We start from the raw sequence: 27930 nt of genomic DNA, 5'->3' as shown, positions 1-27930 counted from the left end.
GGCCTTTGTGGGGAAAGGGTGTAGACACAGAAGTGAAATTTCACTCTGAGAATAAATGTCTTGTTTTGCTTGGGTACATACAGTCACTTAGAGTGTGCTTAACATAATTGTTCTTGAAAGGCCTTCACAGAAACAGAAACAGGAAAATCCAGGGCAGCTGCTGATATGAGCAACAATGCCCCAATGTATGTTGGCACAAATATTACTTCCCTGAATTTTGCTCTGGCTTTCATAGGAAGAGAAAATAAGATGTAATGTTTGCCAGTTGATAAGAGAGTCATTTTAAGTAACACACACTGGAAAAGGTATAATACGTTGTTTGTGGCTGCATAAATCCTTAACCTTCCAAATTCACACTTCTCTGAATTCTGCAATCCTGTTCTCCAGCCAAGTAATTTGTACAAAACTGCACATGCTAGGTAAAATGTGCATATATTAATAAAAATAATATATACACAATGCATTATATTAGGGGAAGTTGCTCGCAAAAATGTATATATTGCATATAAAATGTATATATTAGGAGAAATTCACACTAAAATGTTGATGAATTTTTATGATGACATAAAAAAAAAAAGAATTTGCAAACTGATGTGGAAATGTGGACAACTGACAAGTTTGGAAAAATAAGAAACTAAGAGAAATTAAAATTGACAGATTCAGCCATCCATAGTAGCAAGTCCAAATCTTTCTCCTTTGAAGGAGGGTCTTGATTCCACATTCGGTTATTTTATGCATCCAGTTAAAGTATCTCAGATGAGAGAACTGGAAAAAGACTCATATTTGTCCATCAGAGTAGGAAACACTGCGCTAAACGGAGGAATAGGTAGGTTTAGTTTAGGGCAACTTCATATAGTTACGTGGTTCCCAAGCAGTAATTTTTGAAACTTCTGTTATTTTCAGACCGCAATGAGTGTCTAGAGGTACCCAATATTTGTAGTCATGGAGAATGCCAAGACATAGAGGGAGGTTACATCTGCCGTTGCCACACTGGATTCAAAACCAATGGAGACCAAACTATGTGTATGGGTACGTATGAAACTACATTTTCACCTTTCTGAGTTGTAAGAGGAAAGCTCTAATTAATCAAGGTAACAAGTTTCTCCATATCAGTTCATTATATTCCTGCAGTGCAGGGGTTAGACTAGATAACTCTTGGGGGCCCTTCCAACTCTGTGATGCTATGAGATGGCCGCACAGTATATTGACTGATAGCATAGGAAGTCTATTTTGGGGGGAACCCTGTGGTCCTGAATAGCTCTGCTCCCCAACCCCCTCGTATTAACTTGGATGGTGGGTGTTAGTGGCTTTGTGTTTCTTTTGAGTTATGTAATAATAATAATAATAATAATAATAATTTATACCCCGCCCTTCCCGGTTCAGAAAACCTGGCACAGGGCAGCTAACAACAAATTTAAAACACTTAATTGATGCAACAAAAAACAGCATAAAATACAGTATAAAACATGAATAACAATAAATTCAGAATTCAAAAATTAATTTAGGGGGGAAATCCATCCAATAAACATTAGATGATCACCAGGGCTAGCTGGCTAAATTAGTCCTATTTGGGCCAGCGAGGAGACCAGGGGAGAATTAGCTGTGGGATCCCAGAGTGAGTAATTTTCATAAAAAGGGGAGGGGGAGGGAAGGAAAGGGAATACAGTGGTGCCCCGCAAGACGAATGCCTCGCAAGACGAAAAACTCACTAGACGAAAGGGTTTTCCGTTTTTTGAGTCGTTCCGCAAGACGGATTTTCCTATGGGCTTGCTTCGCAAGACGAAACGTCTTGCCAGTTCTTGCGAGTTTGTTTCCTTTTTCTTAAAGCCGCTAAGCCGTTAATAGCCGCTAAGCCGTTAAGCCATTAATAGCCGCTAAGCCGTTAATAGCCGCTAAGCCGCTAATAGCCGCTAAGCCGCTAATAGCCGTGCTTCGCAAGACGAAAAAACCGCAAGACGAAGAGACTCGCGGAACGGATTAATTTCGTCTTGTGAGGCACCACTGTAAAAGATCAGGCTAAGTTCAAATTGAAAGCCAGGCCCTGCAGAAGGAAGTTAAATCCTGCAGGGACCTGGTCTCATGGGACAGAGCATTCCACCAGGTCGAAGCCATCACTGAGAAGGCCCTGGCCCTGGTGGAGGATAATCTGACTTCCTTAGGGCCTGGGACCTCTAAACTATGATTATTCATGGACATTAAGGTCCTCTGTGGGGCATACAAGGAGAGGTGGTCCCGTAAATACGAGGGCCCTAAGCCACAAAGGGCTTTAAAGGTCAAAACCAGCACTGCCTTGCACTTTCTGATTTTCTCATTTTTGTTCACAGACATCAACGAATGCGAACGAGACCCGTGTGGAAATGGCACGTGCATGAACACAGTTGGTTCTTTCAACTGCCGCTGTCATACAGGATTCATCCTTTCTCACAATAATGACTGCATAGGTAAGGAAGCCAACTGAGTCTCTTCGGGTTTTTGCACGTTGCAACCATAGTAGTCACTAGGCCACTTGAGAGGGGCGAGAAAGGCAGCAGTCAACACGGATGGTGTCAAATTATGGTGCTGTATTGGCCTTGTGAGCGGGCAGAAAAGACTGAGATGGAGCTTCTAAGCTGGAAATAACTCCCATCACATGCTCCTGCACTTAGCTAGCACAGAACTGGGTGAGAAAGGAGCTAGAGTTGGGCGGATTAATCTGCGTAGATTACCAGCTACTCGTTCTCCCTGTCTTATTTCTGCACATTCCCCAGAAAGAACATTTACAGTAAGTAACCTAAGTTGAGTTTACTTAATAGTTGTATTCTGCTTTTCCAGCAACAAATGTTCAAAGCAGCTGACAAAAAGCATCACTGAGCATTAAAAAAAAACCTTGAACATTGTAATCAAACTGAATAGCATATAAAGCGAACGACAACAGATTCATCAAAGCAATAATACAATTTAATAAAGAAAATTCTGTTCTGTTCCCTCCCCCCCTTTTTTTGCTTCTCTCCCCTAACTCTTGCCTTTCTTATATTTCCCCCCTTTTAGATATTGATGAATGTGCCACTGGAAATGGAAATCTGTGCAGAAATGGCAAATGTGTCAACAATGTGGGGTCTTTCCAGTGTATCTGCAATGAAGGTTATGAGATGCCTCGAGAAGGAAGGATCTGTATTGGTATGTCATGAATGTAACAGCAGTATTTGAGTGCCATGTTTTGTTCTATATGGTAGGAGTTAGCTGGCAATGTATGTGTGGAAGACCTACAGAGTGGATTTTCTGCTGAGATCACAGATCTTTATAGAAACCAGTACACTGTAGAATGCGGTTGATTATCTTCTTGAAATGTGCCCTTCACATTATTAAGCACGTATGTATTATTTACAGGTAGGTAGTCATGTTGGTCTGCCGTAGTCAAAACAAAATAAAATAAATGAAATGAAATGAAAAAATAAAAAAAAATCCTTCCAGAAGCACGTTAGAGACTAACTAAGTTAGTTATTGGTATGAGCTTTCGTGTGCATGCACACTTCTTCAGATTATTTGTTAAACTTACACACTAGGGCATTAGGGAATTTGGTCACAACAAAAGTACAGTGCTACCTTGGTTCTCAAACTTAATCTGTTCCGGAAGTCCATTCCAAAACCAAAGCGTTCCAAAATCAAGGCACGCTTTTCCATAGAAAGTAATGCAAAATGGATTAATCTGTTCCAGACTTTTAAAAACAACCCCTAAAACAGCAATTTAACATGAATTTTGCTATCTAACGAGACCATTGATTCATATACTGAACGCAATAAACAATGTACTTCAGTCACACAATCAATCAATCAGTAGCTGAACTGGGCTCCACACAGTCACCAAAAAAAGAGCTGCAAAAACAAAAACACAAAATAAATAACAAAAACAGACAGACCTCAGTGTAACACTCAAAATGGAAGTGTGGCACTCAAAACGGAAGCGTAACATTCAAAACGGAGCATGTTTGGCTTCCAAAAAAAGTTCGCAAACCGGAACACTTACTTCTGGGTTTGCAGTGTTTGGGTTCCAAGTTGTTTGAGTACCAAGGCATTTAAGAACCAAGGTACCACTGTAATATCATCAATTCTTTTTGAGTTTTACAAATATCTTGCAACTAGAACTTTTCTAACCATAACACTTTAAGACATTTATCAAGTTGAGGTAAAAAGGACACAAGCACCATCTTTGATCAAATTGCTTAATGGAAGTTAATGATCCCTCATCTTTCCTGATAGTAACTAGGCCCTTGCCCCCTAGTACATACACTGTTTAAGAAACTGAATCTTCTCCCCTGTTTTAATTTTGAAATTTAATGTAAGCTTTTTAATAAAACAAGCAGGATTAGGACACATGAAAACCAATGATTGCTTTGTTTATATCTTCTTGCAGATATCAATGAGTGTGCATTGGATCCTGGCAAATGTTCACCTGGTACATGTCAAAATCTGGATGGCTCTTACAGATGTATCTGCCCCCCTGGATATATCCTACAAGATGACAACTGTAATGGTATGTGAAGATAATTCATTCACCACAATAAAATTTTAGATTAAAAAAGGACAAGTGTGAAATACCTTGTAGGGCAAAAAGTTACAGCAGCTTTTTTGCAGGGTTCATGAGCAAAAAGAGTCACAAATTATCGGTATATTTTCTCACATAATAATAAAAGATCAGAAATAGGGGGAGGGGAACCAAAACATGATACCATAAATTGGCCAGGAGCTCTGTGGTAATCCATGGCATTTTCCTTAGTGTCTTTTAATTTAAGGTTACCAGATGTCCCCGTTTCCCAGGGTCAGTCCCCGGATTTACAAATCAGTCCCCATACAAAATCCATTGAAGACGAAAAGTATCCCTGGATTCATTTGGGGGAAAAAATCTGGTAACCTTATTTTAATTAATTGCCCAAGTGAGAACAGATTCAGGTAACTTTTTTGGATAGTGGCTCATTAGGGCTCCCTCCAGAGGGTTTTGCCACCTCCTTCTTTCCCTATATCAGTTTTGTGCTTCTACCTACAAAGAAGGCAGAAAAATGTCAGTGGGCAGGGGGCTTTGCACTTCACTATTCCTAGTCCAGGGGATATAAACTATGGTCCCCTTCACATGCCACCCACAGTGCCATGGGAACTGCTACATCATGTTGTGATACCACACTGCTGGTTGGTGAATGGACCCAGTGTGTCCTGCCCACATGCTAAATGCCCATGCTTCTCAGAAGTATGAGATTGCACCATGGAGAGAAGTGACTCCCATGCCCTATGGGTGTGTGTGAATGGGGCTTATTGCTGTTGGCTATTTTCTGAGTCATGCAGAGCAAAACAGTGGTTTTACCCTCGAAGCCCTAGTGATGAAATAGACGTTACATAGGTTTTCTTTTCCCCAGCACAATTAATTCTTTGTAAAATACATTTTCAAACAAATACAGTACCAGTACAAATACTAACAACTGCTGCCATATACCAACTTCCTGAAGCACCACAGTGGGGTTTGCTGTGTAGTGCAAGACACTGGCTTTATTATATACTTTGTTGTTCATGGCTCAGTTTTGTAGCACTAAAATATAAATCCCTTGCAGATATTGATGAGTGTACAGAAGAGGCAGAGATCTGTGTCTTGGGCACATGCAACAATACTCCAGGAAGCTTCACTTGCCAGTGCCCTGAAGGGTTTGTAGTGTCTTCAACAGGACGTAGATGTCAAGGTAAGCTTCTCTCTTATCTTTAGTGGTTATGTTGTTTAGAACGGATGCTGCACTTCTGACGCGGCCTGTAAACTCTGGAGTTTAGTCACAATTCTTTTGTGGAAGAAGAGTGCAACTGGACCTTCCCTCTGCCTTTCGCACTTGCAACTAGTAGAAGTAAAGCAATGACTCTTTCCAGGAACTTCAGGACTCTTGACTCCACCTCAAAATTCTGGCAGTAGTGCAGCCATGCTTGGGGCTAGCTGCTTTTGATTCCTTCTTCCCACAGAGAGTATGACTAATTCTGCCTAGAACAAGCATTTATCAGAATTCCAAAACCACTCTGTGGTTTGGCCTCCTTTGCTTGGGTGAAAAAGAGAGAGAGGAGGAGGAGGAGGAGTGTTTGTGGTATAATTTTTGTAGCTGTATAAATTAGATACGTCTTACATCTTTTATACTTGTGGCTTTAGCCTTGCCCTGTTGAAACTGCTACTCCCCTAAAGAAAGTTGTTAAAAAGAACTTCATGGGAACTTTGCTCAAGGAATCTGCGATTTCCTCTTTTATTCAGAGGCCCTTGATATGACTTGCTGTTTTATTCCGTGGAAGTATGGGAAGAATGATGTGCAAGAAGTGAACCAACTGGAGCATAGAGTTGGAAGGGGCCTTGTAGGCCAACTGACCCAACTCCATTGCTCAGGGCAGGAAAGCCACAGCTAGCATCCCCAACAGATGGCTGCCCAGCCTCTACTTGAAGACCTCCAGCAAAAAAAGAGCACTCCACCCCTTTGTGTAATTGTTTCCATCATAAAGTTTCTCTTAACATCAATAAGTTCCTCCCCACATGCTCTGTTGAAAGCCACCTGCCTGCAACTTGCATTAGTTCTCTTCTATGTATTTGAATGTGTGACTTGGTTTCTTCTATGCAATAGCTTTTGAGAGTGCTGTCATGCCAAGTACAGTGGTACCTCGGGTTAAGTACTTACTTCTTTCCGGAGGTCCGTTCTTAACCTGAAACTGTTCTTAACCTGAAGCACCACTTTAGCTAATGGGGCCTCCTGCTGCCGCTGTGCCGCCGGAGCACGATTTTTGTTCTCATCCTGAAGCAAATGTCTTAACCTGAAGCACTATTTCTGGGTTAGCAGAGTCTGTAACCTGAAGCGTATGTAACCCGAGGTACCACTGTAGTAGTTCCAGTCTCCATTAGCTGTAGTAGTCAAAAATAACAATAAATAACAACAAAGACCCATCGCTGCTACAGGAACAATTTCTTCTATTTTACCCTTTGAGACATATTCTTTTCTAAACTAAGTATGGATATATTTTAATCCAAGTTGATGAGGAAAGTTTTCTACCTTGAGCCTTCTAAAACAGATCATTTCGTTTTGTTCAAAGAGCATTTTAAAAAGTGGCCAGCGCATCTGAAACCCCCTGCTTCCACCCTCTGCCTCAATATCCAGTTCTTTACACAGTCTATAAAGTTATTAAAACTTTTGTGGTCCATTTTTTGACACTGTCTGCATGCATTTTTTTTAAGTTCTAGTGACACCCTGCCCCCAATTTGTTATTGTCTCTGCCTCTGAACTTAAGAGAGCAAAGGGATTGCAATAGATGTACAAATTACCTTTAATTGATTTATTATTGCTAGCAAATATTTGGCTGTAGTATGTTCCTGGGTTAGGGAATGGAATGGCCTTTTAATTAATTTATTTCTGTTATTTATTAAATTTCTATACCTCCCTTCATCCAAGAATCACAGGGCGGTTTACAATATAAAAACACAAAAATACATAACATAGTAACAAACAAAAGCAATACGCCCCCCCCCCCCCAGTTTAAAGGTGTGTGTGTGTGTGTGTGTGTGTGTGTGTGTGTGTGTGGAGAGAGGAGATGAGTGGTAGTCTTTGTTTATTAAATTTTAAATTACCTTACACTTCCTTCAGTATCTTGAAAAAAGCCACTTCGCAGCAATGATAATTATTTTGTTAAACAGAAAAATCATTAGTTAATTTAGAATACATAATTGTGGCTGATTGTCTCAGGGTAAATAGTCATGGAGGTTTTCTTCCTTCGTTATTGAAATATTTTTTATAAATCCTTGGATGTTGCTCCTGTGAATCTCCAGCAAAACTGGGTGAGCAGCTGGTTTTGCAGCTGACACTCAGACTGTTCTTTTGCCAGCAAGAGAAGCTGCCAGCTGTCTGTCTGTTAGATGCTTGCGGTTTCCGTTCTGCTCCAGTGCTTAGATTACTCGGCTGGAATAACACAGTGTGGTGATACAAAACCAATAATGCTTTTTCTGAACGCCAGGCAGTTGTCCAAACACATCTGAAAGGGGAAAGGGACAGGTCTGAGAATGACCACTCCAATATTCTTTTTCTGGGTTACTTTGATCTGATCTTTGGTTAAGAAAAAACATTGCTCTGGGAATAGGCTGAGAAAAATTGAAACAAATAGCAAGGAATTAAATAAGAGATATCGATGGATGCTTTCGTGTGCCTGCCTTTTGTGTTCTATAAGTCAGTTCTCCACATAAGTCCATAATAATAATAATAATAATAATAATAATAATAATATTGAGGCTGAGTATGGTCCACTGTGCCTTAGCCAAGAGGAATGGAGTTACTTGGACCCTGCTGCTTCTCCCTGTCCAATGAGAGCTACAGAATATATTTCCCATCCTCTGTTATTTATATGCAATAACACCTTCTTTCTGCCTCTCTTGACATGCTAGTGAATAATCCTTTAGTCACAGACAGGCTGTTGCTCATGAAGAGGCTTCTCTTCTGGCTTAAAGGAACTAGCCACTTCTACAGCAGGGCTGTTGTCTCCCAATGGCTCCTCTTCCTACTCGGCCTTCCGTCTTGTTCCAGCACCCTTGTTATGGACCCTGTTTCCATATTTTGGGACTTTGGCAAAGTGGGAATGCTCATTGAGCCTCCATAGTAGTACAGTCGTACCTTGTTTCTTGAACGCCTTGGTACTCGTCCATTTCGGCTCCAGAACGCTGCAAACCCGGAAGTGAGTGTTCCAGTTTGTGAACATTTTTTGGAAGCCGAATGTCCGACGTGGCTTCCGTGGCTCCCGATTGGCTGCAGGAAGCTCCTGCAGCCAATCTGAAGCCGTGCCTTGGTTTTCGAACGTTTTTGAAAGTTGAATGGACTTCCGGGATTGATGCCGTTCAAGAACCAAGGTACAACTGTACATTGAAAGCCTGAAAAAGAAGAAACACTTCTCTTACAATTAAAAAACCCCCAACTCCCCTCCTTGTTTGCCTTGAGGAAATTTGTAGTCATCATAGTGACCAGGGACATAGCCTGCCCCAAGAAGTAAAACTGTGATTCTACTTTATATAAAGTATTTTATACTTCAGTTCTCTTCTGTTTGGTCTGGTGTGTTGAATGTTCCAAATGAAAGGACCTTTCAGGTATGTCAGTCACTACAGCAAAATTAGAACCAGCTTTTAATTGGAAACTTCATACTGTTCCAGCTGTTGGAGATGGATTGTTAAAATTCTGGAATGCTGCAAAAAAAGAAAAAAAGAGTACAACTCGTTTGCTTAATGAGAACCAGAAAATACTGGCTAAGATCTGTTGATTGATTATGTAATTAAATGGTGTTCCTTCATCATATCTTGGAATTAATATTTACAGTATGCTTTTTCAGATAATTATTTTCATTGATTTAGCACTATTCGTTGTTTGCCTTTTTATACCATTTTATAATAAATTATGTACAAGTGAAAAGATGCTAAATAATAAATAATATTTAGTCAGTCGACGCCCTTAGGCCTTGCACACATCTTGTTTTCTGCTCAAATACAGAATCAGAGGTATATAATTCATTAATTTATAGGTACCGTAACTGCAAGCAGTAAGTATAGATAACTCAATTATATTAAAGCATTACCATATATTTCCTGTACGGTATCATGAGAACAGAAGACTGTCAGATAAATACCATAGAAACATAGTATGTGCACAATAGTACCAAGATCACCACCGTATGTATTGATCAAAACTTACTGTTCTATTTATGTGTTCATCAACAACTTGCCTGGCTTTTTTTGAGTACCTTCAACTGGATTGGTTTTTTCTAAAAAAATAAAATACCTTAATATATACTATGTTTTTATTTGTTTAGATTTGAGAGTAAGCTTCTGCTTTACTAAATTTGAAGATGGGAAATGTTCGGCTCCTAAATCCAGAAACCATTCTAAGCAAGAGTGTTGCTGCAATATGAACGGAGAAGGGTGGGGTGACCCATGTGAACTGTGTCCAGGTGATGGAGAAGGTATATATAAACATTTCTCAATGGTTGTTGCAATGCCTACTCCTAAGAGAAATTAGAAATGAATGATTTCAGCAGAAACATGGAATAGTAATGGAGATAGGAGACATTTGTAAAGTTGTTACCTCGTCTTTAGGTACAAGATAACATTGAATTCATATCTGCAGCTCATTTACTAGCAGAACAGCTTTCACTTTCCTATCTGGATATAGGCAGTGCCTCTGGAATGCGTAGAAAGACACAGTTAGGGCCTCCTCACATAGTGGGTTAAATCCAGACATGCCCTTCCATATGTGGTGGGCGCTTTTCACTCAGCGAAAACTGTTTTTACCTCACAGTAGAGCGTTGTGTAAGAAAAATAAAAGTGAAGTCATAGGCGGTTGTCTGCTCGCTCAAGTGAAAGCATGAGACCTGTCACAGAGCCATTCTATTATAGCGCTGCATAAACTGTTATGTAGGCAATTTGCAGAATAGTACTACAGAATGTTTTTCTTACATTTGTGGATCTTTGGATCCAGGTCTTCTGAACAATGGTGAGCAGCCTGTGGCCTGTGGGCTATAAAGGGCCTCCTGATTAATTTCACACGATGTGAGTCTGGTCTTGCTCTCTGCACCACTTCTCTGGGAATTGCTTTCCCCAAACTATTGCCCACCTCCCCTGCCCCTGTTGCCACCTGTTTGGAAGTTACAGAAGAACCTTGGAAAGTGTTCTCTTAGTGCCAATTAATTGATAGGCATGCTGCCAGTGTTCCTTCCTAGCTATCACCTGATGTCAAAGATGGCCCATGGAAGGATCCGTACTGGCCAGATCAATTTCACCACCTTTGATGTAGGACATTTGCCCCTGAGGGAATTCAGCCCTCAGCAGGGGGGGCGGGGCGGGGAGGGAAGCCTTCCCAATTCCCTGCTTTAGAAGATTTTCATCAAGGTTATGGACATTTTAATGTATCAGATGACAAATAAAAGTTGCCACATTAAGCAGGTTTGTTCTTCTGATTTGACTTATAGAAGCTTATCGTCAGATTTGCCCATTCGGAACCGGCATGCTGGTTGGCCCTCTTGGCGAACCAATTGGTAAGTAATTAGTGCTTGGAGTATTATTGCATTTGAGAGGTTTTCTCTCTGCTTTTGTTTGAGAATGTCCCTTTTCGTCAGATAAATAATAATAATAATAATAAAATAATAAATTTTATTTATATCCCGCCCTCCCCAGCCGAAGCCGGGCTCAGGGCGGCTAACAACACTAAAACAGTGCAACATTATAAAAACATTATAAAAATTAATTAAAATACAAATTGATGGCAACCATAAACTAAAGTTTTGTAAAGATTGCCAAAGGAGGGAGTCAGGCTGTGCCCTGACCAAAGGCCTGGTGGAACAGCTCTGTCTTACAGGCCCTGCGAAAAGATGTCAAGTCCTGCAGGGACTCTGTTCTTTGCAGTTGCTGTGCAGTTCTATTTATTTTTCAAAATGTACCATATTTTTTGCTCTATAAGATGCAGCAGACCATAAGATGCACCTAGTTTTTGGAGGAGGAAAACAAGAAGAAAAAAAATTCTGAATCTCAGAAGCCAGAACAACAAGAGGGATTGCTGCGCAGTGAAAGCAGCGATCCCTCTTGCTGTTCTGGTTTCTGGGATAGCTGCGCAGCCTACATTCGCTCCATAAGACGCACACACATTTCCCCTTACATTTTAGGAGGGAAAAAGTGAGTCTTATAGAGCAAAAAATACGGCATATCCCTCTGGGTCAAGATGCAGTTTCTGCAAAGCTCAAAGCAATCTCAGTGAACTTTTAAGAGTCTCATTTTGGAGCTGGCTTTCCTGGCCTTTCTCTGCCAGAGGAAATGTTTGACACTCTGCGCAATGTCATGAGAGGATGGAGCGAGCAATTCTCTGCTCGGTTCTTTTCTCCTCTGTGTGACACCAGCAGCTCTAAAAAGAGACCCCTAAAGATTCCCTCCTCAAAAAAGAGAGAAATGAACTTCAAGCAAATGCCAGGGGGGAAATTGCCTCCTTGGCTTACAGCACTGAGAGACCTCTTGTGCTGCCCCACCAGCTGCTACTGGTTATAGGATAGCACCCCTGCTATTTATATAGCTTTGTTCCTATGCCTGGCGCTTTGTAGTGAATGAAAGAACAGGTCCCTGCCCCAGGGGTGTTACAACCTAGACTCATGGGGAACAACAGGGAGAACAGAAAGTTGAGGGAACTTGGGGGAGGGGTGCACAGTTGGAGGGGGAGAGCAAGAGAACAAAAGCGAAGGAACTGTACGAAGATCTGAAGGAGGAGGGAGAAGAAAATGGATAAAGATACCTGAAAGAAGGAGGGAAAGGGACATCAATTTACAGTACTGTAAAAGTGGTAGCATAGGCCTGTGCCTGTTTACTCTGGAGTAAGCCCCACTGCATTCAGTGTGGCTTACTTCCAGGGAAGAGTACATGGGATTGCAGCATAAAAGAAGCATTACAGAAGTTGATGTTCACTGACGTTGTGCCACATACCCAACGCTGACTTCAAGTTGGATAATTTGTGTGCAGGAAGGTAGTGGTGGTTGTTCACAGTAAAAACCGTTAAATAATTAGTGATGTGTTTGCCTGTATTTAATTTATAAGAGAAAGAAAAGTTGTTTACATACATTAAGAGTCAAATGTTATTGCCACTCTGTCCATAACTGTGAACTATGTACAGTGCAGAAGCACTTACCTTTTCATCTTGTATTTATGCATGATAAATCAACCACTCCTCGCCTTGCATTTATTAACAATAGAATGCAATTCCGCACAGGATTCATCAGTAAATGTTTCTTTCCCTTTTCTGTTTGGTTAATTCTGGGGCTAAGATGCGGATGAGTGTAAGGATCCAGATAGATGTAAGAATGGGCAGTGTATCAACACAGACGGCTCCTACCGCTGCGAGTGCCCATTTGGTTACAACCTTCAAGGAACTGAATGCATAGGTAAGTCATGGCACAAGTATTTATTCTGCTGTTGGAATTCCTAAGCTGCCAGGTCACAAGTATAAGTAAATCCAATGCAAAATGCCTTTTGCTGTTCTCAAATGAATATTTGGGTAGGGGTGTGCTTGCGGGAAATGAGGTCCACTTGTGCATCAGGACTTTTCCCTCTTCTCGTCCCCACAAACTCCCCTCAATATTTTTTTAGTTTCCTCCTAACCCTCCAGAGCAGATTTAGGGGACACAGTGGGAGGAGAGGTAGAAAAGTCTCCTAGCATCAGCAGACCCAGTTCTGCACGCATAACAACTTAATTGAATCCTGTCCTCTGTGAATCTCAAGATCTGGCAGGTTGCTGGAGTTGCAGGCTTCAGACTATTTTATGACATACGGTGCATTTGTTTTTCATGTTTCCAGATGCTGATGAATGCTCTGTAGGAAACCCATGTGGAAACGGAACTTGTACGAATATTATTGGAAGTTTCGAATGTTCTTGCGAGGAAGGGTTTGAGCCAGGACCGATGGTGACATGCGAAGGTGAGTGCCACTGACTCCTTCCAGAAAGGACTGAGTGGGCTTCTTCATGCTTGCTTTTCATCCATGCTTTTCAGTAGGCTGTTGTTCTCGTTAGTGAGAAGGAGTGAGATAACCAAGTAGTGAGCAAGTCCAATATTTTGTTCTAGGCATAGGGCAAAGCCACGGCTGCTTGAGTTTAGAATGAAATAAAGACAGCAGATTCATGAGTTGAAAGGAGGAAAGAGGAAAAGGTGCAAGTTGAGTGTTAGGATTTCTTCATATTTTTAATAATAATAATAATAATAATAATAATAATAATAATAATAATAATAATTTTTTATTTATACCCCGCCCTCCCCAGGCTCAGGGCGGCTAACAACCAATAATAAAAACAAGTTGATTAAAATACAATTTAAAAGATTAAGATACAACATTAAAACAGTTAGGGAGCAATCTCTTCATAGGAGGAGAAAGGAAAAAGAAAGAGGGGGAGGGAATCAAACTGATTCTGAGCCAAAGGCCAGGTGGAACAACTCTGTCTTACAGGCCCTGCGGAAAGAGATCAGATCCTGCAGGGCCCTGGTCTCAAGAGACAGAGCATTCCACCAGGCCGGAGCCGGTGTTGAGAAGTGTTTTAGTCCTTAATGGTACTGATAGGCATACTCTGAGGAGCTTGATTGGGATTTAGACTCAGTTAATACCTCCTTCCCCCCACCCTGAGCCCAGTTCCAAAATTCAGAAACTCAATTGCCTTTCTGATGACATCTCAGCATAATGAGCCCCAAACATACTCTGTTACCACCCAAACACATCAGTCTCTTCCTTTTACCCCTAACTAAACTTTTCAGTGGCAATTGGGGCCTTTCTGCAGGGACTCTGAGACATACAGCTTTGCAGCATTCATGAGTACTCAGGAACATCAGTCACCCTGGAAATGCCATCTCTCAAGGCTCCTTGTATCTGGGATGCTGTAATATGCATGCTTACATCAGTATCCCAATTTGGACATGAAACTTCCAGGAACCTGATTTCCATGAGTATGCAAAATCTTGGTTTATCTTCTGAGGCATAGAATAACACCTTGGGGAAATGACTTGAGGTTGTATCCAGCACTTGTCCTACTCTGAGTAGAACCAAGATCATATATAGGACCAATTCTTTTGACAATATATTTACATTGGTATCATCAAAAATATTCAGTAGCAATCATTTCGGACAACAAGCAATAGTTTCTTTAGTAATATTTGTCATTTCTGTCAAAATTAAATCTCAAAAATCTTGCACCAACTGACAATCCCACTGTAAATGCTAATATGCAGTGCTTTTTTTCCTAGAAAAATAAGGTTCTAGACTTAATAAGTTTTCAAATTGTGATGTGTTTTTACATGTTCTTTATTAGGAGCCTGGTGATATGACCATAGGAGTGTGTGTGTGTGTGTGTGTGTGTGTGTGTGTGTGTGTGAGAGAGAGAGAGAGAGAGAGAGATGAGTGAGGATAGATATAATGTTTGGGCAAAGACAATCTTAAGAAAGCAGAGATGCAGAAAAAAATAAAAATGAGTAGCATCAATACCTTGCAAGTTTGAAAACTTACTGGATGCCCTAGATGGTTGAAGGGCACATTGAGCCAGGAGAAAGGTACAGCATGAGCCCAAATCCATGCTTTTCTGAAAAGGATTAAGAAGAGGGGAGCCCTTAAGGTCCCTTGGTAGAAACATTAAAATCTGTTTTGTTTCTTAATTGCAGGAGAGTAGGCATAAAGGAGTAAAGCCATTTTTAGGTGCTTTTTTAAAAAAAATTGTTTATTTTGGATCTGGTTTTTATGTTTGTTTATACAGATGTAAATGAATGTGCACAGAATCCTCTTCTTTGTGCCTTCCGATGTGTGAACACGTTTGGATCATATGAATGCAAATGTCCTGCAGGCTACGTCCTCAGAGAAGACAAGCGAATGTGCAAAGGTAGGATACCTGGAAATTCTGTTAATTATACAATACTGTCAGTCAAAGTCTCCTCTCGGGGGGCGGGGGTGAAGATTAATTACTTTCACCTTCCAGACCTGTTTTGGCATAATCATAAAAAGTTTCTTCTTAAAAGCAGAGTAGAACACTAATACATTACATACATACATACATACATACATACATACATACATACATACATACATTTCGTTTATATCCCAGCTTTCCTCCAAGAAGCTCAGTGTGGTATACATATTTCTCCCCCACCCTGTTTTCAAAAAACCTGGATCATTAGTACCACTGATAAACAAATATTATGAGAGTGTCTTTGAGATGGCCACATCCCACAAATAAATCTGATCTAAAGAGAGGAGTGTAACTACCTCTATTCAGATTCAGCGGCATAAAAATGATAACACAGAGCTTGAACACAGATTATCCGCTTTTTTCTGATGTACACACTTATTCCCAAAAGGTTACAGAGACAGAGTCACTGGTTGTTCTTACATTTTTGCTTTTTGAAAAGTAAGAATGAGCTATTTTGATCTTTCACCAACCTTCTGCCAACGATGCATATATCTTTCAGATCAGAATGAGTGCGAAAATGGAATTCACGACTGTGATTCAAAGCAAATGATCTGCAAAAACCTGATAGGCACATACATGTGCATATGTGGGCCAGGATTTCAGCGCAGACCAGATGGTGAAGGCTGCATGGGTAAGTGACAATGAATCTCCTAGAAATTCTAATGGCAGATGGTGATTTCAGATTAATGTCTAGGTAGAAACATATTTTTGTTGCATTTTAAAAATCTTCCTATAAATATATATTGCTTTCGAATCAAGTTAACAGTTATGTGCATCTTCAGGTAGATGTGGAAATACTAATGGTGATAATTTTGTGGCATATTCTTAAAAATATACAGATGAGAATGAATGTCAAACCAAACCTGGATTGTGTGAACATGGGCGATGCGTAAACACACAAGGAAGTTACAAATGTGAATGCCATGATGGTTTCACCGTCAACGAAGCTCAGAATGAATGCATAGGTAGGTGTGGGGCCAGATAAAAGTGCAGTGGAATGGGTCAGAGCAGTAAATATTTTTTTATCTCTTATTAGTGAGATATCCTACTATCACAAAATCTGTTAACTGAGCATGTTCAATTCAGCTGAAATTTACTGTGTTGGCTGTTCAGCTGTCATTATAGGGAACTACTGGGTACATTACTTCAAATATTTATCTAAATAACTTTAGGAGGGCCAGAATTGTGTGAATCTAGCTATTAATCTGCTTCTGTTTTTATGTTATCAAGCATTGAATTGTTCTGTTGTTACCTAACAATTCTTTGGAATATTCTAACTCTGATTATTTCTTTCTTTGGATTCTTCACTCAATGACTTTTCTTTCTTTCTTCCAGACTTAATGTCCTCTTTCTTATTGCTGCCTGGTTTTAATTCTCCCTGTTGCTAAATATGGCTAAGTATGCCCTTCTTTCTCTTATATTCCTGCTTCAGTCCCTGTCTCCCTCTGTCCTGTTCCCCAAAATCAGAGTCTCTTTGTCAGCGTTTTGCAAAAGACGTTCATTTGCTTTGCAGACAAGAGAGAAGGCTACTGCTTCACTGAAGTCTTACAGAGCATGTGCCAGATTGGATCGAGCAACAGGAACCCTGTGACCAAATCTGAATGCTGCTGTGATGGCGGGCGTGGATGGGGACCCAACTGTGAGATCTGCCCCTTCCTGGGCACTGTAGCTTTTAAAAAACTTTGTCCTCTTGGCCGTGGATTTACAACCAGTGGCGACGGTATGACTGTTTAAGAAACTTAAGCACCAAAAATATCAATTCAACTAGACATTTAATTTGTAGCTAGGTGGCCTGGGCCACATGCCTGAAGTTCATAGGGCCCTGAAGTTCATAGGACAGTAGCACATCAGCCTTTTAAAAAAGAACAACTGTTTTGAGAAGGTCTAGCTGAGAACAATGAAGCCAAGGGTGCACTTGACCCTTCCCATGGCAGCAGTTTAGCCACCCTAAATTGCCTCCTGAAGTGGCTTTTCATTTATTTTTATTTAATTGAAAGGTCACCACACACTTGTATGTAACATGTAGGTTGGCCCAAGCTGTAGCAGGTTTCATTGACTAAAGTACCAAAACACAAGCCATGAAATAATTTCTGGGGTTAAGCATTGCCTGCCCATTCTCAGCTCCCCATGTGCTTAACTAGTTCACCTGCTACTCTTCTCTTGCCTGCTAGATGAGCCCTGGGGAGATGAACCCTGGTATTTGAGACTCAAGTGAATGAGGATTGAGGCAGAAGAAGGAGTGCTTCTTCCATGCAATCCAAGCTGTTCTTAGGGCAGGGGTCGGCAACCCTGTGGCTCTTTTACACCTTTGCCGCGGCTCCGGGGCGGATACTAGCGAGGGGAGGAGGCGGCACATTGTGCGCCCCGACACTCCCCACTGTGGCGGGCGCTGTACTGGCTGTGACGTCGCATGGGGGCGGTGCATGCGTTAGTCACGCACCGTCCCGACGTCACCTTCCTGCCCGCCCGCCCGCCCGCTACATTGTAAGGGGCATGTACGCTGCTCACTGCATTGAAAGGGGGCATGTACGCTGGTCACTGTTTTGAAGGGGAGTGAAGAACACACACACAAAAAAAGGTAACTTGTTAATTTAACGTTTATTTCTATGAGGAGGAGTAATTCTGAGGGGTCAAACAAAGAAATAATAAAAAAAGTGACAAAAAAAGTTATTTTTATAATGACGAGTTTTGCGGCTCCCAGTTTTTTCTTCTTCGGAAAAGGGTCCAAGTGGCTCTTTTTGTCTTAAAGGTTGCAGACCCCTGTCTTAGGGCAACCCCCCCCCCCCAAACCAAACAAACCGTGGAAAGGGCAATTTCTCTTTCAGGATCTAGCCTCCCTGTTATGTAGCAACCAAAGCAGCCAACCAAAAAGCTTTCCCTTCCCACATGCTGTTGTAGTTCAGGAACAGCAAAGGCCAAGGGAAAAACAGAAGACCCAGTGCTGCAGAAACAGTTGAGCAATAGGCAATGTAACATGGAGTAGCAGAAGAGGGTATGGGTGAGCCAGATAGAGTAGGAGACTTTGGGTGATAATGGGTATTGCAAGTAAGTGCATGTGTTTGTGTTGGGGGTATCTAGCTCACGTAGGTGTTGGTCTTTCAGCTTGTTTCTATTGCTTCGACTGTTTATCCACTGGTATGTCCAACAGTGTCTATGCAGGAATGTCCCTTACAATAATGTTATTTGCACATTTCCCCTCCCCTGCCTTCCTGCGGTTCAGACTGGCAGGAGGAAGTGAAAATATGGCCTAAGGGTCAGAACATGGTCATAAAGCACACTATGTGATTCCCACATCTAGCTGGGAGAAGAAATGTAATGACTATGGCTCAATACATTACTTGGGTCGCGAGCCAAGTGGAAAGGTCAGCATTTGCTAAACTTTAATTGACAACTCCTAGATCTGCTGTTGCTCCATTAGTTCCATCTCATTTTGAGGTTTCTTTCTTCATTGTGAAATTGCATGAAATTGCCAGTTTTCCTTTTTTTATATATACAATCCTCCTAAATTGTAGGATCAATGTTTTTCTCTTCACTGATAAGTTACTTTTGTCTCCTGCAAAAGCCCAAGAGTAGCACTGAACCCAGGTATGCCATTTTTTCCCTTTTGTTTTGCCTTCTCTATAGTCCTATTTATTGAATTTCAGATATTGACGAGTGCAAGGTTATTCATGATGTTTGCCGGAACGGAGAATGCGTCAACGAGAGAGGATCATACCGCTGTAATTGCAAAGAGGGCTATACTACAGATATAACAGGCACACTTTGTATAGGTAGGTTTCTCTCATTTTATATGCAGACATAATCATTTTATTTATCTTTCCTTTCTGTTAAAGACGGGTGAGGAACTATGTTTCCGTACGGTGACTTCCATCACCCCGATCATTGGCCATTCTGGCTGGGACTGATGGAAGCTGGAATTCAACCTCCTTTGGGAGGTCACAGGTTCTTTGGTAAATGAATTTTGAGGGCCTTGCCATGTAGCTTAGGTGCTTTTCACCATGCCACCACAAACCTGTTCTCTCAACTTTTGCCGTGCTCAAATCTGTGTGGGTAACCTCACACATGCTTAAATTTTAAGGTGGCTCTCAAGTGATGGCCTTAAAGGCCTGGAAAAGCTGTAGTGTAGATGACATGGGGGATCATGAGGAGAAAGGAGCTGATAGCAGTTTTCAAAATATGCACGAGAATGGTGATTGAGAAAAGCCTCTATAAAAGAAGTGTTTTATGGAATAGAAGGAATTGTCTAGATTAGGGTGGGGAAGACTGTCCTTCCAGGTGTAGCTATCAGTTCTAGGCAGCATTGCCATTGATGGATGATGAGCATTATGGTCCAGCAACATCTGGAGAACCAGAAGCTTCCCACTCCAAATTAGAAGGTTGCATCCTGCCTAGGTGACATAGCAGCAGGATATAAAGTAGTCAAGAAAAAAAGAGAGAAAAGCCGAGAAGAAGCCAGTAGCAGCTGAACTTGTAGCAATTTACAAGAACTCAAAGCAGGGAAGAAAATGTAATGAAAAGAACATTTCGTGCAATCCAATCATCACTTCGCCATGCAGCTCCCGAGGAGTAAAATGCAAATGTAAAAATGCTTTTCTTAGAAGAATTAGTAGAAGTAGGGTTGCCATATGTCCTATTTTCCTAGACATATCCGGAATACTGCTGCTGGCAGCAGTGTCTGGGCGGAAATCAGGAAAACATCCAGGAAAATCCGGACATAGGTTGGCAGTTATTACTGTATTTTGATGATCCTCATTTATATTTTGTAAATTGACCTCCTAGTACACTGAAGTGCAGCATATAAATTTAATCAGTCACTTGGGGGGGGCAGTAATTATTAATACCACAACGCTATTAATATAAATGAAAAGTGTTTGTCTTGTTTTACTTTAGATCTGAATGAGTGCAACCTGTCTCCAAAGCCTTGCAATTTTATCTGCAAAAATACAGAGGGCAGTTATCAGTGCTCATGTCCAAAAGGGTACATTTTGCAGGAGGATGGGAGAAGCTGCAAAGGTAAATGTTGCCCGTATGTGGATATTATTTGAAAGGTGTATCTATATGTGTGGTAAAGAGCTAGTTTACTCGCAAGGCTATTTTGAGAAGGAATAAAGGGATAAAGTGGCTGACAGTAAGCTCTCTTGCCAGCTTCTTCGCCTCTTTCCCCCCCTTAAATTGGCAAGTAAGGGAACAGATAGAGGCTGTTGTTGGCCTCGATTTTACCTTGGGTTCCCCAGTTGCAGACCCTAAGCATAAACAAGAAACAACACAAGCACATGCAGAATTTGTGTTATGGAAAACAAACACCTTTTCCGCATTAGTGAAAGACAGAATTGTCCCCCTAACATGCTCATAGTTGAGTGCATTCTAAGAGGATAATATGAAGCAATCTTGAATGTGAATGCACTCGCAACAAATCAAATGCACACTCCTGAGATAAATGTGGCAGTGAATTGCTTTGGCTTTGAATTTTCTATTCAATTGTATTGATACTTCACTGTTGTAAACTACCCTGGGGGCTCTTTTTTAGAGTTGAACAATGGCACAAAAATGTTATATAAATAAATTTTACCAGGTCCAGAAGAATAGAAAGAATGTTCCATCAAAAGTGATAAGGGCAATGTTCTTTGATTCTCTCTGCTTGGCTGGATTTACATCTTATGGTTCACTCTGCTCCTTTGCCTTTATGAAGAAGAGAAATTGAAAAGTGCATATTCCCCTTTTAGATCTCGATGAGTGTGCAACCAAGCAGCACAACTGCCAGTTCCTTTGTGTCAACACCATCAGGGGCTTTACTTGTAAATGCCCCCCTGGATTTACTCAACATCATTCAGCGTGTATTGGTGAGTAACAAAGAAGATTGAGAATTATTTGGTTTTTTTCTGTCTCGCAGTCATTGCTGCTGCACACACTACCAATATCATAACATATGACAATGACTGGCAACTAGATTGGCCACAACACCAATCTAGAGCAGACTACATGGCTGAAAGGCCAAGACTTTTCTGCATTTTCCTATTACATATTTCCTCTATTATATTCATAGCTGACTGATTACTGGTCTGGATCTTTCTCCATCACTTGACCTATCAAGGAAGAAAGAAGTGTTTGTGATGATACAACTCAAATGTGTCTGACAGTTTTCACTTCCTACAGCCACTTGAATAGATGCTATTGAGGATTTATACTTTTTATAGGCAAAGGCATAGCCAGAGGTCCACAGTTTGGGCTTGCCTAAGTAGCCAGACATTATTTGTGGTCATCACCAACCCTTTCCCTCCTCCAATTCCTGTGGCATATGCAGAGCACATGGGGAAACCTTCCCCCACAAAGTCTCAGGGAACTGCAGAGAACGTACGAAATGGAAAGCATAATCTGCTTTTATGTTGGGAGGCAGAACCAATGCACTCCAGTGGCTTCTGTAAAACTCAAATTGTTGTCAATGTGTTGAGTATCCAGAGGATGGGAGAGGAGCTTAGTCCAGGATATGGTTAGTTGCCACAGGCAGCATGTCAAGTGGATTTGAGAAATCCTAGTCACAGATGAATTGCAGACCAAGAGGAGATATAATAGCCATCTTCAAATATCTAAGAGGTTGTCAGATGGAAGATGGAGCAAGCTTGTTTTCTACTGCTCCAGAGGGTAGGACAAGAAAGGAGATTCTGACTAAACATCAGGAAGAACTTTCTGGCAGTAAGAGCTGTTCAACAGTGGAACGGGCTCCTTTGGAAGATGGTGGATTCCCCTTCCTTGGAGGTTTTTAAGCAGACCTTGGATGGCCACCTGTCATGGATGATTTGGTTGAGATTCCTGCATTGCAGGGAGTTGGACTAAATGACCCACCATGCCCCTTCCGACGCGCCAATTCTATGATTCAACTGTCAGTTGTCCACAGGGAAGATTTGACCACAGGCTCCCAACTGGCCACAGGATGCTGTTGGGGAAGGGGGTGGAAAACTGGGGAAAGAGATAAATGGGGAAAAAAACATGGCCATCTGGCTGAACCCTGAACAGGAGCACTGCATGCTGCAACATTTTGTAATATGCCACTTATAGAATAAATCAACAAACACCACTATTACCTCATTACGTGAACCATCTTTTGAACACCACAACACATACGTAACTAGCTGTAAAGTAACATAACATGATATGTAATAAAACTGTAATTTTAATTGTCATATCAAAAAGCACAGTTCCTGATGGCAACATATCATATCTTCTATATGTATTGGTATCGTAAAGTCCAAGGATTATCAAGTCCAAAGATTACAATGCAGTTCCTATTGGCAATGCCATTTCATGCTGATATCTTCCTTCTGCATCTTAGAAGTGTAACAAGCAAAACTACCTTCTGCATCGTCCTATGAAAGTGTGACAAATGGAACTAATTAGTAACAAAAGGCAGCTAATGGTAGTATAGTTCTCAGGATACACCCTTGTTTTGCCCATTGGGCTTCCTCAGTGACAAGATTTCCAGGAAATTCCTCAGTGGGTTTTTTCAGCCGAAAGTAGAAAGTAGTCCTCAGGAACGCAGAAGTTGCCAATCAAAGACACTCAATGTCAATAACCATTAAAACTATGCTTATATAGAAGCAACCCCTACAACGGGGCGGGTGCAGACAATTAGAATTGAACATTCTTAAAGTGACATAATCGCAATGATACTCAACCGATGGAAATCCAATACATTAAGTATTCCACATCTTCATTTACATATTACCATAATTTTTTCAACTTAAGTGCAGCATTCCAGTTGTAAAATATGAATTCTAAACATTGGCTTTCTATGTTTACCCTTAAATATAATGCATAGGTGTTTCTCCCTGAATTTCACCCAATACTCTAAGATGGATCTTGAATCCAGCCTCATGCTCACCGGATCTAAACCATACATTTCCCCACTGCATTTAAAACACAATCAATGCACATTAAAAGCACGTGACTTCCCCCAAAATAATTATGGGAACTGTAGTTGTCCCCCCTTCACAGAACAATTTCTATCACCTTTAATAAATTGTAGTTCTCAACATTCTTTGGGGGAACCATGAGCTTTAAACGTGCATTGAATGTGCTTCAAATATATGACATATATCTGGCCTATGTTGCTGTCATTGTAAAGATCCAATGAAAATATCTTCTCAGACCATACTTGTTATAAATCCTGTACACTTACCTTGTTTTCCATGGTTTGAATAGGAAAGACGAATAACGAGCCTGTATTCTGAGATGAGAGCTTTTCACAATAGAGGTTGTTTAGTAGTCATTTTCAAGATGAACAAAAATTGAGCAAACCAGCTGACTTCTCCACCTATTTTCCTTTCAGATAACAATGAATGTGCCACGGATGTCAATCTTTGTGGGTCTAAAGGTGTTTGTCAGAACACACCTGGAAGCTTTAGTTGTGAATGCCAGCGGGGCTTTGCCCTTGACCAGACTGGAGCCAGCTGTGAAGGTACAGATGTTGGACACATGGGGTCTACTATTCTTTTATCTGTTACTGTGTGATTAATGCATCCCATGTAAATCGGCAGTAGATGTAATCCCCAAGAGCAACTTGGGGGTCTCTTGGGCTTACACAAAACATTTTGAAATCACGGCAGGGGCTTCCCTTGTAGAAAATTGGTTAAGTTGCCTTTAGTGGGAAAGGCATGACACCCTGTTATTAAATGACAGCTGTTTTCCATTTAAAGGATGATACTGCCCAGTGTGAGTTAAATCAATGCATGTGGGGAAAGCTGTAACTCTTATGCTATAATGCATACCCACAGATACAAGCAAATATTTGTGGAGGTGATTATGATACAGGTTTTCCTAGTGACTAGAGAAATAATTCAGAAATGTACTTTCATTTTATAGATGTTGATGAGTGTGATGGGAATCATCGATGCCAACATGGTTGCCAGAACATAATTGGAGGATACAGGTGCAGTTGCCCACAAGGATATCTCCAGCATTACCAATGGAACCAGTGTGTCGGCAAGTCTCTTTTCTTATTGTCAGAGGAGACAAGATAGTCATGGGGTTAGATTGCAGTATTGTTTATTGTTGTGTCTTAATTTAGTAGGTTCAGAGGAAATTTCTGCACACTGTGGGTCAGCAATTTTGGGGGGCCCAGGGGCACATGTGCAAATTAAGAAACTCTCATGCGCACCACACACACACACACACACACACACACACACACACACTGCAGCCTGTTCTATTGCCTATAACAGAATGCTTCTTTCAAGCATAATTTTTGGGGAGGGACACTGTGGGTGCCAGGGAATGCCTCTGCTAGTGCATGTGTATCTGTGGGTACCCTTGCTGTGTGCAGTCCTATAAAAGTCAACAATGGGTCTACATGTCCTTGTGAGTAGTTGAATGCTACAGAACAGGCTCCTTTACTCACCTGAAAAGCCCAGTGCACCATTAGTTATCTGTCACTCACTCCTTAGCCATTTATGTGAACTTTGCAATTGATGCTATCAGAGGAACTATTTTGGTGACAGTACATATCTTTGTAAATGAGCTAACCGCAAAATGCTTCGGACAGAGTGCACACAGAAGCGCCATAATTTCAGCCCAGGATGGTGCTCATCTGCATTAGATTGCATAGGCTATTTGTGCATCCAGTACACAGCCGGTGGGCACAGTGAAGGTCATCCAATGTAATATGGATACACCTAGGAAGGTTCCTTATACCGAATCAGACCATTGGTCCATCTAACTCTACATTGTCTACACTGACTGGCAGTGGCTCTCCAGTGTTTCAGACAGAGTGCTTTCCAGCCCTGCCTGGGGATACCATAATTGAAGCTGGGACGTTCTGCATGCAAAATGATGCTCTGCTACTAAGCGACATTTGGCCCTTCCCCACTCAGGCCCTAGGGAGAATTAGTTGACAGAATTCAATCATGAAATGATTTTTAAGGACTTGATGTTTTTTACTTTGGTGTTCTTGTGAATAACAACTTTGATTAATCCACCACTTCAAGGCAATAGATGGATTGCTTACCGTGAGTGAGGTCTCCATTGAAAAGTTAACTTGATTTTTGTGGATCTTATGTTGACATCACATAAATGCATAGCTGTCAACTTTTCCCTTTTCTTGCGAGAAATCCTATTCGGAATAAGGGAATTTCCCTTTAAAAAAGGGAGACATTGACAGCTATGCATAAATGCAAGTAGATCAACAGACACATTAATACCTGTCAGGAAAAGCTTCCTATGGACTTCACAAACAATCCATTGCTGTTTCCAAATGCCCTTTGAGTTGTGTGTGTGGTTTGCTTTTTTAAAAAAAACTGTGGTAACAAACAAATTCATCTGTTCAAACCAAAGGCATTTTGTTCCTTAAGAAGCCTTTGTTGGTGACCTGTGCCTCTGCAGCCCAGCCAGTAAAATTGCTCATGGAGAAAGTTACTGATTACTTCTAGGGAGGGAGGGTTGGTTCCTTATGTGTTTTCAAAGTCATGGGAAACCACTTTCTTATTTTCATTATATTACTGCAGTGTAGCATGAATGTTCTAATTCCAATTTTTATTAGGAAATCCATCTAGAGGTATTTCTAGTATCTCATTCAATTGGTCCATCTGAATTGCAGTTCTTTCCTGGAGATATGTATGGGGACTCATACTGTGAGAATCAACCATGTGCCTGCCATTGTTTGCTTTCAAAAGCATATAAAAATGCCTTTCCTTGTTATCATTGCGCTGCTCTAAGGGAGGTCTCTGGTTTTAATTATGCTTAGGAAAACTTGCTGACATTTTTACACAATCTTCCATTTGGGAATGTAGATGTTTCAGCTCCAACAAGGGAATTTGACAATTACTCAAAAGTTGCTTTCATTCTGGAAAGATTGGATTAGGAGGGGACATATGATTTAAATTAAAAATTTAATTTGCTCTTTCAAGCTTTTCTGATTTTAATATTGTTGGGAATGGGGTAGCCCCAAAGACAAGCGGGTATAGTGAGTGTCTCAAGTTATTTTGGAAAGTTCAAAATTCTTCTCTTCTTTCAAATGAACCTGATGTTTTCCAAGATGATACTGTTAGACCTTTTATGTAGCTAAAAAAAAGTTGGTGATGCTTTTGTCATTTTTAAAATCAGATACAAGTATCTATCAGTGCCTTTTATATGGTTAGCTTCACTGCTATCATCTTTTTCAGTTTTCGGTCCTTGCTCACATTTGCCTTCACTCTCAAATATATATACTTAAATCTTAAAAATCAAGGGAAATTAAAATGAATTTAGCTTCCCTGGTTGCTGTGGCTGTTGGTGCTCTTTTTGCTACCCATGAATGTTGATCTAGAATTAGACCTAGTATAATGTAGTACAGGCATAGGCAAACTCAGCCCTCCAGATGTTTTGGGACTACAACTCCCCTGACCATTGGTCCTGTTAGCTAGGGATGATGGGAGTTGTAGTCCCAAAACATCTGGAGGGCCAAGTTTGCCTATGCCTGATGTAGTAGGTTAGTCTAAGCTAAAGAGTCCCTGGTTCAGATCATACCTCTGCCACAAACTGTGCCCACCTGTCCACCCTGCCAACTTAAGCTCAGCAGGGCTTTGGATATGATGGCTGAACTGCCTTTGGGTTGCATCCTTAATTAATTGGTGAATTGGTTGATTATTTTTTTCTTTTCATAAGAAGTAATAATGTTAATGAACTGCTATTTGAAAAGGTAGACTTAAAAACATGTTCGGTTGTGTAGAGATTATATTTGTATGCATTTGAATCAGGTGGCACATAAGATTAATTTATAAATAATTAGAATAGCAAACTCTTAATTCAGGCTTGGATTACAGTACATGTTAGTTCACTGTAATGATTTAGCTGCTCCACCCAATCTAGACCATTGTGATTTGTAGTATTTTTAGCTCCACCTTCTTTACCAGAAAACTCCATATCGGCTACAGTTGCTTTGTAAGAGAGATGTGCTTCACAATAATATAAATCTGAATGTCTAATCTGCTTCGGTTGCAGATGAAAACGAATGCCTCAGTTCCCATATTTGTGGTGGAGCATCTTGTCACAACACTCTGGGGAGCTATAAATGCATGTGCCCTACTGGATATCAGTTTGAACAGTTCGGTGGAGGTTGCCAAGATGTCAATGAGTGTGGCTCTTCACAAGCCCCATGCAGCTACGGTTGTTCAAACACAGAAGGTGGTTATGTCTGTGGATGCCCACCTGGGTATTTCCGAATAGGACAAGGGTAAGAGGATTCTTATTTTGAAATGCATAGGTTCTAAATGCAGTAGCAAAAGATCTATAAGCATTTATCTGAGTTCATTGTAGACCAGCAGATGCTGCGGGTGAGTGAGCCAAGGAGAGAATATGGAGGCTACAAGGCTCCCATTCTTTTCCGAAAGTTGTATCCACAGCAGTGTTGAAGCAGTCATGAGGCAAACAAAAGAATCTGTATAATATTAGTTGGTTCACGAATGTATGCATGATCTTT

At 40.9% G+C, this 27930-nt stretch overlaps 1 protein-coding gene across 1 annotated transcript in view; it reads left to right on the top strand.

Annotated features, from left to right (window-relative positions):
- The window catches only part of FBN1 (fibrillin 1), a 209898-nt gene that overhangs the window by 176267 nt on the left and 5701 nt on the right, over positions 1–27930 (top strand). Inside the window, 19 exon segments of the mRNA XM_028705574.2 lie at positions 904–1029; positions 2325–2441; positions 3028–3156; positions 4391–4510; positions 5577–5702; positions 9823–9972; positions 10978–11043; positions 12811–12927; positions 13340–13459; positions 15276–15398; positions 15985–16116; positions 16325–16450; positions 16999–17205; positions 19130–19255; positions 20376–20498; positions 21209–21325; positions 23809–23937; positions 24342–24461; positions 27453–27684. Coding sequence (XP_028561407.2) covers positions 904–1029; positions 2325–2441; positions 3028–3156; positions 4391–4510; positions 5577–5702; positions 9823–9972; positions 10978–11043; positions 12811–12927; positions 13340–13459; positions 15276–15398; positions 15985–16116; positions 16325–16450; positions 16999–17205; positions 19130–19255; positions 20376–20498; positions 21209–21325; positions 23809–23937; positions 24342–24461; positions 27453–27684 — 2506 coding nt within the window.

This window comes from Podarcis muralis, chromosome 14, assembly GCF_964188315.1.
Source record: "Podarcis muralis chromosome 14, rPodMur119.hap1.1, whole genome shotgun sequence".
In the NCBI taxonomy this organism is placed as follows: domain Eukaryota; kingdom Metazoa; phylum Chordata; class Lepidosauria; order Squamata; family Lacertidae; genus Podarcis; species Podarcis muralis.
The sequence above is the reverse complement of the archived record's forward strand: the minus strand, read 5'-3'. Positions and strand labels throughout refer to the sequence as shown.